The 12,513-nt window shown below is 35.8% G+C and overlaps 2 protein-coding genes across 3 annotated transcripts; one reads left to right on the top strand and one right to left on the bottom strand.

Annotated features, from left to right (window-relative positions):
• Nucleotides 1-78: 78 nt before the first annotated feature.
• Nucleotides 79-1,660, bottom strand: LOC130077819 (vacuolar protein sorting-associated protein 37B-like). The gene is made up of 4 exons (XM_056243156.1): nucleotides 1,299-1,660; nucleotides 927-1,098; nucleotides 752-834; nucleotides 79-658 (listed from the first exon to the last, which is right to left on the bottom strand). Exons 1-4 carry the CDS (start codon nucleotides 1,500-1,502, stop codon nucleotides 197-199), a joined length of 921 nt encoding a protein of 306 aa, XP_056099131.1. The 5' UTR covers nucleotides 1,503-1,660; the 3' UTR covers nucleotides 79-196.
• A 731-nt stretch (nucleotides 1,661-2,391) lies between these two features.
• Nucleotides 2,392-11,569, top strand: camkk1b (calcium/calmodulin-dependent protein kinase kinase 1, alpha b). 2 transcript variants are annotated; one of them, XM_056243177.1, is made up of 17 exons: nucleotides 2,392-3,026; nucleotides 4,721-5,065; nucleotides 5,598-5,645; nucleotides 5,765-5,818; nucleotides 5,995-6,046; nucleotides 6,148-6,281; nucleotides 6,383-6,419; nucleotides 6,522-6,543; nucleotides 6,645-6,733; nucleotides 6,833-7,032; nucleotides 7,119-7,172; nucleotides 7,267-7,340; nucleotides 8,995-9,082; nucleotides 9,157-9,285; nucleotides 10,665-10,762; nucleotides 10,869-10,895; nucleotides 11,007-11,569. In XM_056243177.1, the coding sequence occupies exons 2-17, from the start codon at nucleotides 4,820-4,822 to the stop codon at nucleotides 11,077-11,079; spliced, it is 1,425 nt and encodes a 474-aa protein (XP_056099152.1). In that variant the 5' UTR covers nucleotides 2,392-3,026; nucleotides 4,721-4,819; the 3' UTR covers nucleotides 11,080-11,569. The 2 variants fall into 2 exon arrangements, with proteins under 2 accessions (XP_056099152.1, XP_056099154.1); XM_056243179.1 differs by lacking the exon at nucleotides 2,392-3,026 and adding an exon at nucleotides 4,258-4,371.
• The last annotated feature ends 944 nt before the right edge of the window (nucleotides 11,570-12,513 follow it).

The following is a 12,513-nucleotide window of genomic DNA, read 5'->3' as shown; positions in this document are numbered from 1 at the left end:
TGATAATAGAAATGCAATATTTACTTGTATTTTTTATGGTGGTATTTTTTTTTTTTTATGTATATTTAGAGACCAGGCCAGTCATTGACTGATATACATTAAATGATGACCAATGAGACACATTTCTGAAATGAAACGGACATTAATTTTACTCCAAATTCATAAAACTATATTGTTTTTTTATATCACTACAGCTTTACTTGGGCTTCTGGTGAATGTTAGGTTGAATCTTGTCAAGTGGCTGTAAAGCAGCATGTCTTTGTGGCCATCGGTGAGTCTCCGGGCACTTACAAAAACCTTGTTTATTGCTCGGTTCATTTTTGGATATCAAAGTCGAGCATATATCGATACAGCCATGATGCTTTAGAGGAGGAAGATATGGTGTCGGAGATAAATGCGGATACTGGAAACCAGGCAGTAAGAGAACCGGATAGATGCCACTGAAAACATTGATCATGGCCGGTGAGACCATGAAGTCTGAATGATGCCTGAGACGGGAAAAACCAACATCTTGATTGTATATTTGTGCTTGTAGGATGAGGTTCTGGATCTTCTCGGCTTGAATAAAATGTCGATGGCATAACGTCTGAGAGTTTTGAAGTGATTCCACAAAATCTGTCAGCAGAAGTTTTCCTTCTGTGAATTTTAGCCAGAGATTCTGAAGAGTGGAAGACAGAAATCTCAATCAAGCTTTGAAATGATAGATGAATGATGAAAAATCTGCATTTCATGAATCATATCTCAGATGTACCTCAGATCGACTCAAGGAATGATTGGTCTTCTCCTTAAGAAGCTTATGAATCGCTCTAAGGCTGAGTTTCTGTTGTAAAGTTTCTGCACAAGTGGCACAAGAAGCATTACATCAGTTATACAGTTGAAAAAAACTGTCATATTACAAGCATACTCTCATCACACAGAAAACTTACCCAGCTTTCTCTGTTTGCGTTGCATTGAAGACACCATTTGACCAAGAATCTGGTACTTTTCAGCTAAGAGAATTTTAGAATTGTTCAGATGCGGCTGATGCGCTAAATTCTGCTCTGCGAGCCAACAGTTGGATGCCATCAAGATCACTTTACACCTCTGAAGATGCTGTAACTGCAGGCAAGTCCTTCAGATCAACCAAGTCATGTACAATGTACATTGTTTTTGTTTTTTTACATTTTAAATCTTTTTGGAGTGGATTATTTCATTAATATCATATAAATAAATTACTATATAATTTTATTATTACTGTATAATAAAATCACCCCCCAAAAAACAGATTCAGCATTCTTGACTGTGTACTCGTTTGGTACCTTTGAATTGATCCTGACAGTTTCTCGCATCCTTTCCTCGTCTTCCAGGAGCTCCAGAAGCTGAGCAGTGTTCAAACACTTGAGATTTAGCATTAGATCCCCTTCATGAGGCATTGCAGCCCATTTAGAAAGATACTGCCTCACACCCAGGACATGAGCTACTGATGCTCTGAGGTCATGGTGCAGTTGTACATCTTGTAACATGATCACAAGCTCTGGAGCGGTTGGTTACTAGGGATTTCTGAGCTTACACTGGAGCCAACATATACCAGCACAGTGCTACACATTCTCTTACACACTTTAGAAATGTAGATGAGGCCATGCACAAAAACATAAATTTAAGACCTCTGTGGGCCTTCAGCACCTTGGACAGCGCTAGAATATTTCAAGTAACCTTAGAAAAAGTTTAGAAAATATTACTTGAATTATTTGTCTTTGACTGTTTAGATATGAGTTATTCTATGAAATGTGTAAATAATCACCCACACCCACATTTACTTTCTGTTATGATTGATAGATTAGATATAGATTTTTTTTTATCATCATTTACACGTTTCATAGAATGAAACCTAGATAACTCATATCTAAACAGTCGAATATTTATGTATGTATTTAAGCGTTTACAAATTCCCTTTGTTATATTAGCAAATGTGCACATACATAGGACATAAAACTAGTATATTTATTATCTTAAAATGGATTACGGTCAACCCTGTTTCCATTTTATTTTCCCCTGATTTATATAGAAACAAAACTCATAATGACATCATCATCCTTTAAAGAAGTAAACACTGCAAGAACAATAAAGTGTTTCCTCTTTGTGGCATTTTATATTTAATTTTGTACTATTTTTTTTCCAAAAGAGTATGACAATAAATTGTCACCCTGTTACAGTGGTTTTCTCTATAAACAATCTAAATAGTTATTTTAAAACCCTCTTTCTAATAAGACCACAATGTAATAATGGCCAAATGAATTATAAAACTGTCAGCATTGTTATCGTCAACCCTGTTACTTTGCATTTAGTTATATTTTTCATTAATTTAACTTAAAATTTAAATATTACCTTTTGATATGTTAAAGGCACCCAATTGATAGAATGACACTTCTGATATTATTTTCCAAACAAGGGGGGAAGTATTAAGGATACGACAAATGCCTTCTAAAACTCGCAGAACAGACAATGCTCTGATTATGAAGAGCTTGAAATGCTGTATAAAAGTGTCTTTGTTTTGGATTAAATACAAATTTGCTGTCCAGTAGCACTTCCTTTATGAGGTTATGCAACACTTGATCTTCTTTCCCACCTGATAAACTGTCTCAAGTTTATATCACTTTAATCTTAAATCCTGTTATAGTTTGACTTCAAGAGATCCAAGCACTTAGCCACTTAGCCATGCAACAGGAATAACTTGTCATACTTGTTGTGTTCACACCATAGGTTCTTACCCAGGCATTACCACACATGCCCCCCATGACGTAGCTCAGCTCATTGATTACTGTTGTCCATGTCCTTTCACTGACTGCAGCCAGTTACCGCAAACAGTCTTTTGGAACAGATATAGCCACAGTAGGCTAAATGTGTCCATGCTAGCTAATCCTCTTTGCTTCTGTGATCCCAAAGAGTCTGGAGTCCTCCGGGCTTCAGAGACTCAAAGGTGTTTTCTGCCTGATGAGCGGAAGAGCATGCAACACTATGGCTGGCGATACAAATTATTGTTGCTCTATGTAAGTAATTACAACCCCTATACATACTGTAAGAAAAACTAGAAACCTGTACAAATAATGCTTTCTTGATTGAGGTCACCCACTTATGCAACATTTCATACATGTCAAATGCTTTGTAGTTGCATAAATGTGTGTTGTATACAAGATAAAACAATTGTTTAATTTGTTGATAATACCAATACGATGTATGAGGTTAGACCGATTTGTTTGGAATGTTTTATGTAATGTTTTTTGTTTTGGGGATTTTATTAAGTTGAAAATCAGTGTTATTTTAGTTTAATTGAGATCCTATATAGTTAATATTTTTAATTTGAATTTGTGTTTTCATTTTAGTTTTAGTGATTTTTTTCTGTTTTTGTCTTTGTTGTTGTTTTTGTCTAGTTTAGTCTTCATTATGTTAATACTTAAACTTAAACTGAATGAAAATAAATGTTGCTTTGGCTGAAATAAAATAAGTTAAAACAAATTATTTCAAGTAATACATTTTATGGTTTTAGTTTTAGTTGACCATAACCATGTCCATGAATCAGACAGGACCACAAATGTGATTATTGTTTTGGACCATTTTAGCTTAAATTGTTGTGCCTCCCCATTAATGAAGCCATTATTCAGACTATTTTACAACATATATTTCTCTGTTTATGGAAGAAAAACAGAGAGTTATTCTCTTTAGTGGTGTTCCATTTTTCTGTGCTTTATTAAAAGCATAGCAGTACATTTTAAAGGGGCTAGAATTTTCATGTAGCAATCGCTTTTTATGGCCATTGTGTGAAGTTGCGAGCTTATAACGAAACTTAAAAAAACGAGACCTTCTTCCTAGGCTGTCTATGAAAGCCTGTAGACAGATTTTTATGTGAAGGACTCGACATGTTTTTGCCGGGAAAATTAAAAGGATGAGAAATATGCGCGGTCCCGAGAGCATCACTTCCGCTCAATCACACGAAATGAATGTTTACAATGTCCAGGAAAATGCAGATAGAGCAATTCTGTAGGCTACTGTAATGTCAAGGTGTCATGCAAAGAAAATTGAATAATTCAAACTACAGTCTCATTAATTCAAACAGTCTAGTCTCAAATATACTTTATAATCAAACTATCATAACAGCGTACAGCGTAGGCTAATTTTAATCTCCTCGTCTGTCGACATGATGTCTGTGAATTGCAGAGCTGGTGAAAACATATCCACATCATCGCTACGATCAGATGCTTATACTTAACTGCTGTTTGCTTACCGTTTTTATTGTGTGTTTATTTTGTTTTTGAGAGGAAGCAGATATTTACATATCCATATAAACGTCCCTCTCAGCAGCGTCTAGATGTTCGTTAACAGTATGTCGCTGCAAAGGTATTTCCAACTTCTTTTTACTAGCAAGCAAAGAACAAAAAATAACTTGGCCGTGAGTACATCGGGGCTTAGAGCTATATCAAGCCTTCGTTATGTGTGCAGCAGTGCCAACCATAGACTGGTGCCAACACGAGCAGTAAGTTGCTGGCTGCAGTTCACTTAACAGCCACCGGTATTGCTAATAACAAGGGTTTCTGAATTCTACATACAGTATAGCCCCTTTAACCCTGAAGCTCTGTTGTCTACAGAGAACAGTGCATCACTTAAATGTGTTTGGGCTTGTGAAATGGCAGTGAGTGTGCTTGTTATTGCTGTCAAACTCAACTCTCATCTCTTTCTGCTGTGACAGTTTGATGTTGTCGTGGACTCTCTGAAGAACACTGGACTCTCTGATGTCCATTAAGATGTGTCCTTTGTTATAAGCAGCTCAGACTGAGACAGGACAGTCATGAGTGCTGACACAGCTAACAGGGTGGATCTGGACCCTGATTATCATGCTGAACTGTCCGACATGGTAGCAGCCATGAACAGACTGACCCCTCCAAACGGATTCAGGACCACCCCACATCGCCTCAATCTCTCGGATCGCAAGATGTCACTGCAGGAGCGATCAAGTTCTCTGACTGGCTTCACCCCACGAATAGCCAGAAGACCCACTATTGAATCGAAGCGGGTGTCTATCTCTGATGGTGATGTGAGTTAGGCATGAGATTTTAGACTTTCGCAGCATATTTTACCTCAGACCATCAGACCAAAATATGGCATTGGTACTGAAACTCATTATACAAGGGCTGGCACAATATCAGATTTTCACTACATGATTATTGTGGACAAAATAATTCAGGATATTATCGCAATTTCCACACTGAACAAAATCTGGTGTAGGATTTACTTTGAAACAAAGTTTACTCTGAAATTACTAGTAAATTTCATATACAAAGAAATGGTAATACATTAAATTATACATGACGTTTTGTAGTAGAAATACTGAAATAGGCTATTATCAAAACATATCATTGGAGTACGTTTATAACTGTTTTGATAATAGCCAATTTCAGTATAAATAAACAAACAATGCTTTAACTTTTCATTAATCTTTAACTTTATTTTTTAAGTTTATTTTGTGTCTTTTCTTGTTTGACCAAAGATTAACACACAAAATATGAGTGAAATGAAATATTGCTATATTTGTGACACCCCTAACAAACATACTCTTCTTCCTACAGGACTGTGTCCAGCTAAACCAGTACAAGTTAAAGAGTGAGATAGGAAAGGTTGGTTATTCTACTTAAAATCCTAAATTGTTTTAAATATTTATGATTGGTTGGCAAAATCACACAAGCATAAATATAAACATAATGTTATCTTTTTAACCTTCCTTTTTTTTACCCAGGGTTCATATGGGGTGGTCAGATTAGCATATAATGAAGATGATGACCAGTATTATGTAAGCAAATATGTGTTGTAAAAGTGTGGGGGTTTTTTTGTCAGCCTTTAATCATAACATGATAATTTGTAACATACATAGTAATTATTAAAATGTTATATTATAATGACTAAATGCTTACAAATTGCAATAAAATGGCATCATTTATGATAATATAATATAATAATGTATTGCAGGCTATGAAGCTGGTATCCAAAAAGAGGTTAATAAAGCAGTTTGGATTCCCACGTAAGCAATACACATTTACATTTTAAACTTGTGACTTTTTTCTTCTGAAGTTTCGTCTCATGTCTGCAGAACATTAATAGTAACTTGTGGTGGTTGTGTAGGGCGACGTCCTTCCAGAGAATCCATTGGCTCACAAGAGAATCTTTTAAAGCATTCTGGCCTGTTGGACCAAGTATATAAAGAAGTCGCTATTTTGAAGAAACTTGACCATCTTAATGTTGTTAAATTAGTTGAGGTGAGTTAGATCTGTACTGTTTCTTAGAAATATTTCACTATACAAGTCAAATAGTAGTTACTTGCTATAAAGTATAACTGTCCTGTGATATTTAACTGAAGGTTCTCGATGACCCGGCTGAGGATAACTTGCACATGGGTGAGTAATTCTGTCAGTCAGCTCAGCAATCTGCGATATAGAAGACTTTGCTTTTTACTCTTTGATCTGTTTTTCTAATTATTCTTTGTGTCCTTTTCTCAGTCTTTGAGTTGGTACCTAAAGGGTGAGCATTTTGACCTACAGTTCACCGCCACACTGTATGCTAATTACATTTTTGCTTAGTTTGATTTTCCTCTCATAATATGTTTCACCACCTGACCCTAGCCCAGTGATGGAGGTCCCTACAGACAGTCCGCTAACAGAAGAAATGGCCCATTTCTACTTTAGGGATGTCATCCTAGGAATTGAATACTGTAAGTTTCCCTAGTCTAGGGTATTTTATATAGTCTTGTATTTGCCAAATGGCATCTATAAACTGAGTTTTGGTGCTATCTTTGTGTTTTATTTTTTAGTGCACTATCAGAAAATCGTACATAGAGACATCAAACCCTCAAATCTGTTGCTGGGGGAGGATGGGCACATCAAGATAGCAGATTTTGGTGTCAGTAATGAGTTTGAGGGGAATGATGCTCTCCTGTCCAACAGTGCAGGAACACCAGCTTTCATGGCACCCGAAACTCTGACTGATCGGGACCTGAGATTCAGTGGAAAGGTGAGAAGACTTCTAGAATATTCTGGTTTACATACAGTGAAGACATTGATTATTTATCATTTACAATCGACTCTCATTGGCTTCAGGCTCTAGACATATGGGCAATGGGAGTGACGCTATTTTGTTTCGTCTTTGGAAAGGTAAGAAATTTACCAGTGTATTTATCACAACAATACAATATTATTTTTCAAACATAATTATTCAAATACAATATGTTAATATTTTGTTGTGCAGTGTCCTTTTCATGATGAATACATATTAGGCCTGCATGGAAAGATCAAGACTATGGCAGTGGGGTTCCCAGACAAGTGAGTCGCAAACACTGATAATAAACCATTTTACATACATTTATGTATTTGGCAGACGCTTTTATCCAAAGCGACTTACATTGCATTTAAGCTAAAAAAAAAAAATCTTCTTGGGAATCAAACCCAGTTTGGTGTTATTCGCACCATGCTCTACTGTTTGAGCAACAGGATGGCTTTTCTAAACCATGATAAGAAAACATGCAGTCAAACAAAATGCATTGTCACAAATTTATAGAAGCTTGTTTTCACCACAGAGTAAAAAAAAAGGTAATTGTGACTTTGTTTATCTCACAATTCTGACTTTCTCTTATTTCCATGTTTAAATATAAACTTAGAATTGCAAGATACATTTTTAATCAGAATCAAGTCGCAATTACCTCAAATACCGCTTTCATGCCGGAAACATGCATTCATACTAATTTATTCAGAAATAGTCTTTGTATTAACTACGGTACAGTCACAGAATAATTTAACTACAATTGTATCATTTTATTTTTAAATGAAATGGATATTTTTGGTGCTGGATGCTTATTAGTCAATACAGTGTTTCAAGTTTACACGTATCTTCTTGTGGAAGAGTGGCACTTAATGAAAATGCTTAAAAAATGTTTTAATGTAATCCTTAATGTTTTTATTATATTAATATATAGCCAAGATGTTATTTATAATATAGCACAGCCTCTTATTGCTTAGTAGTATATAAGTGACCCTGGACCACAAAACCAGTCACATGGGTCAATTTTTTAAAATTGAGATGTATACATCATCTGAAATCTGAATAAATTAGCTTTGTTAGGATAGGAAAATATTTGGCCAATATACAACTATTTGAAAGTCTGGATTCTGAGGCTGCAAAAAAATCGAAACATTGAGAAAATCTCTTTAAAGTTGTCCATTTATGTTCGCGATTGTACTGCATTAACTCACAAAAATAATTTTTATATTTACGGTAGGAAATTTACTAAATATCTTCATGGAACATGATCTTTACTTAATATCCTAATGATTTTTGGCATAAAAGAAAAATCGATAATTTTGACCCGTACAATGTATTATTGGCTATTGCCACAAATTTACCCGTGCAACTTGTGACTGGTTTTGTGATCCAGGGTCACATATAGCTTTCCAATGCATTACTATATGTACTCAAAAGTTATTATTTTATCTCTTTACTTAAAAAAGGTTGCATTTATTTAATAAAAAATACAGTAAAATCAGTAATATTGTGAAATATTATAACAATTCCAAATAACACTTTTCTATTTAAATATATTTTAAAATGTAATTTATTCCTGTGATGCAAAGCTGAATTTTCAGCATCATCACTCCAGTGTTCAGGGCCACATAATCATTCAGAAATCATTCTAATATGCTGATTTGCTGCTCAAGAAACATTTATTATTATTTTCAATATTGACGACAGTTATGCTGCATAACCGTTTTGTGAAAACCGTGACAGGTTTTTTTTTTCATGATTCTTTGATGAATAGAAATTTCAGAAGCCAAGCATTTCTTTGAAATAGAACCAACAATGTAAAAGTCTTTCTTTTCTTTTTTTTTCTTTTTCTTGGATAAAAATGTAAGGTTAAGTCCCCCTTATTTACTCGGTTCATTTGAAACACCCCATGTAATTAGTTTTGTATTATTTGCACAGGCCTGTGATCAGTGACGGGTTGAAGAAGCTCATTACCAGAATGCTGGACAAAGCCCCAGAAACTAGAATCACATTACCAGAAATAAAGGTAAAATCATAATAAAAGATTGCTTAAAATGTACATTTCAGTATTACTCTGTGTAATCTGGTCTCTGTGGGCAGTTGCACCCATGGGTGACGCTGGATGGCACGGATCTCCTGCCCCTGGAGGAGGAGCACTGCACAGTGGTGGAGGTCACTGACGAGGAGGTGCAGAACTCTGTCAAACTAGTTCCCAGCCTGTCTGCTGTGGTGAGTACATCTGAGGAAAAAAACAAGGAAAAGTTATTTTAAAGATTTAGTTCACACACACAAATGTATTCAAAATTATTTTACAAAATTTCTGATTTAGCCATCTATCAAGTCGGCAAACCAATAATGCTATAAATGAAAGTTTTATTCATGCTGCATGCTTTTGAAAGTCTCTTATGCCCAACAAGGCTGCATTTATTTAGGCAAAAATACAGTTAAAAAAGTGTCAGGTTTTGGTGTTGGGGAGGACTGATGGGCTTTTATTCGGAGTAAAACAAAAAAAAAACAGTAGGGGGAAACCGTCTGGTGGTGAGGTGAGGCAAGGCACATCATACGACGTCCTGGCACAAGACAGAGAATAAATAGGGAAGCAAATGAGGAGGATAACGAGGGAGGACGTGGGGTAATTGAACTGATAATCAGGTAATGAGGAGGACGGAGTCAAGACACTTGACAGGGGAGCACATTGCACACAGAAGCAAACATGACAGAAGCCATTTGGCCTGTTGAATGAAACTACCTCAACAATCTCTGAACAAGGCCCTGTTTACACCTGGTTTTAAGATGCGTTTTGGTCGATCGGATCATAAGTGGATGATGCTAAATACAGGTGTAAACTGGGTTTTAAAAGTTTTTAGCTTGTCCACTTCCAGAGGTAGTCGAAAACACATTCGACCGGATTGCTTTCGTATTGTAAACACTCATGTGGTCGAATGTGTTCGAACAGCCACAAAAGACCACCTACTCTCCGCATACTGACCTAATGCGTAAACGCTATGGGAAGCACACTAGCCAGACGGGATTTAAACTTTGTCGGCTGGAGAACCAAGTTTGGTTTTAAAACGAAAAACGTACCATGCACAATGTTGTCTCAATATTCCTGATTTCTAACAGATCTTGCGGCTGTCAGAGCAGAAACTAAAGCTGATGTTCTCAGTCTCCGTTCATATGTAAATTGCGTAGACTCTTCCCTCGAAGAAATCAGGACAAAAGTGGTTGAAAGTGGACAAAAGAGATGGATTAAAACACCAGGTGTAATCGGTAATGTGTCTCCTTCGTCTACATGTGATCCGATCAACCAAAGAGCATCTTAATACCAGGTGTAAACAGGGTCTGAGTTTCAGAGTAGGTTTAGAGTTGATAACCCCCCACCCAATACAGACACCAAAAATATAATTTTTTACTGACCTTACCCCAAACTTTTGAAACCCCAAATTTCAGATTCAAAGTAATTCGCATTCCATAAAATCTGCAGCTCAAAAGTCCCATTTTGTGGATCAAAACGTCCCACTTGTTGGTTCTGTGATGTAAATAAGTGTAGTTATTAATAACATGTTTTACTGTGCATATCTAAAATTAGTTTTTCACTGTATTTTAAGATCCTGGTGAAATCCATGCTGCGGAAGCGCTCCTTCAGTAACCCCTTTGAGGGCCGCAGGCAGGGCAGGTCCATGTCTGCCCCTGGAGGTCTGCTCGCGTAAGTCCACCACTGCATGTCATCACTTCCTACTGCATGCTGGTACTCAGTCAGAATACCTGTGACACTGATATGATGCTCTTATTTCTCTCCATAAATTCTGCAGGGATATGTCACTGTTTCGCCCTTTAAGGTATTACACAATAGACCTCACTGCTAATTTAAGTATTTCAAACTTAATGCTCATGTTTGAGTTTGTGTTTGTACTACATATAAATTTTTTGATGGTGTGTGTCTTCAACAGCAGAGGGAGTAACAATAACGGGAGCAGAGAGGGGGAGCTGGAAAACCTTATTGAGGATGAAGCTTTTTCGTGAATTTGCTCAAATCATTTGTCAGATTGGTCCAGGTGTGTGATTAGACTATTTTGTTCCAATCTGCATTGGAATTTTTTTTTTTTAACAAAATCCTATATAATGGACAGCATGATGTAAGGGTTTTGAGGTACCTTTAAAATAAATATAATGCTGAATCTAGTAATAAGTACTTTTTAGTAGAGTAATATTTGTGTTTCATTGCATTTAAGTGCCAAATTTAAAGAAAAAAAATATTTTGATTTAAATGCATATTTAAAAAGATATCCGTGCATTTGACATTAGCATATAATATGGCAGCAGCAGTGATGACTTTGCTGTGCAGTGGAAATCAGCAAAACTTTGCATGAGATGTATAGTCTGTGTTATATAAAAGGTCTTTATGTTGTCTTATTGTCATTTTGAGCTCTTGCAGTTATACTGGGTCTGTGGTATCACAGAATGGTCTGTAGTTTATTTAGCTGGAACGTTACAAATTTTTATTTTGCACCAATTGTGAGTTTGTTTTTCTTTCCTTGACAAAACTACTTACATACATACACAGCACACACACACACACACACACACATATATATATATATAATCCCATAGAAATTTAATGAAAATATATCACATTTATATTGAAGGGCTAAAACATTAGTCACTGGCAAAACATTATTTATAATGAAATATTTTTTCTTATAAAAATATGTATAAAATATATATATACTGTATATATAACATATCCTAATTATAGGCCCCTAGGCTGCTTTAGTGTGTGCACTATTAGTATTCACTATAAAACCCCAGAGACTCTGTGTGCCACTCTTTTTCTAAATAACTGTGTAAGGAAGATTGTATATCCGGATAAGAGCTCCATTATGGCCCATGTGTCAACATATAGTGAAGTTCACTGTTGATTCTCTTTAATGTTATGATGACCCCACTTCAACAGTCCACAAATGAGCAATGGTCTTTATTTCACTACAACTGCAATTTCAGGTTGTATTAAGAACTTAATTAAATCAAACATAGGCTAGTGTTTTTATCTGTGAAAGAGAATTTATATTAACTCTAATGCTTGTTGGCTAGTGTGCTTTGCTATGCGGTTACTAGGGTGTTCTAGGCATTGCTGGGGTCTCGGCGGTTGCTAGTGCACTTCAATTTAAATGAAATTCTATGGGATTTTATCCACACCATTTGAGTTTCAGCCCAGTAGAAGAATAATATGGCAGTTAGTAATAGCAGTACCACTAATTCACTTTATTGTTTAGCTGACATTTTAGACTGATGCAAAAGACCTGGTCTGATATATGGCCCATTACTATAATAAAACAATTTCATTTAAATATACTCTTGTGGCCAAATAAACTACTGGTTGATGCATGTGTGCGTAACTCAGTGTATACATTTGGACTGATGATCTGGAATCAGAAATTGGCTTCAGTTGTTATCTTT

The sequence above is a fragment of the Rhinichthys klamathensis genome, unplaced genomic scaffold, assembly GCF_029890125.1.
Source record: "Rhinichthys klamathensis goyatoka isolate OS25496 unplaced genomic scaffold, OSU_Roscu_1.1 h1tg000781l_1, whole genome shotgun sequence".
In the NCBI taxonomy this organism is placed as follows: Eukaryota; Metazoa; Chordata; class Actinopteri; order Cypriniformes; family Leuciscidae; genus Rhinichthys; species Rhinichthys klamathensis.
This window is presented reverse-complemented; position numbering and strand designations above follow the sequence as displayed.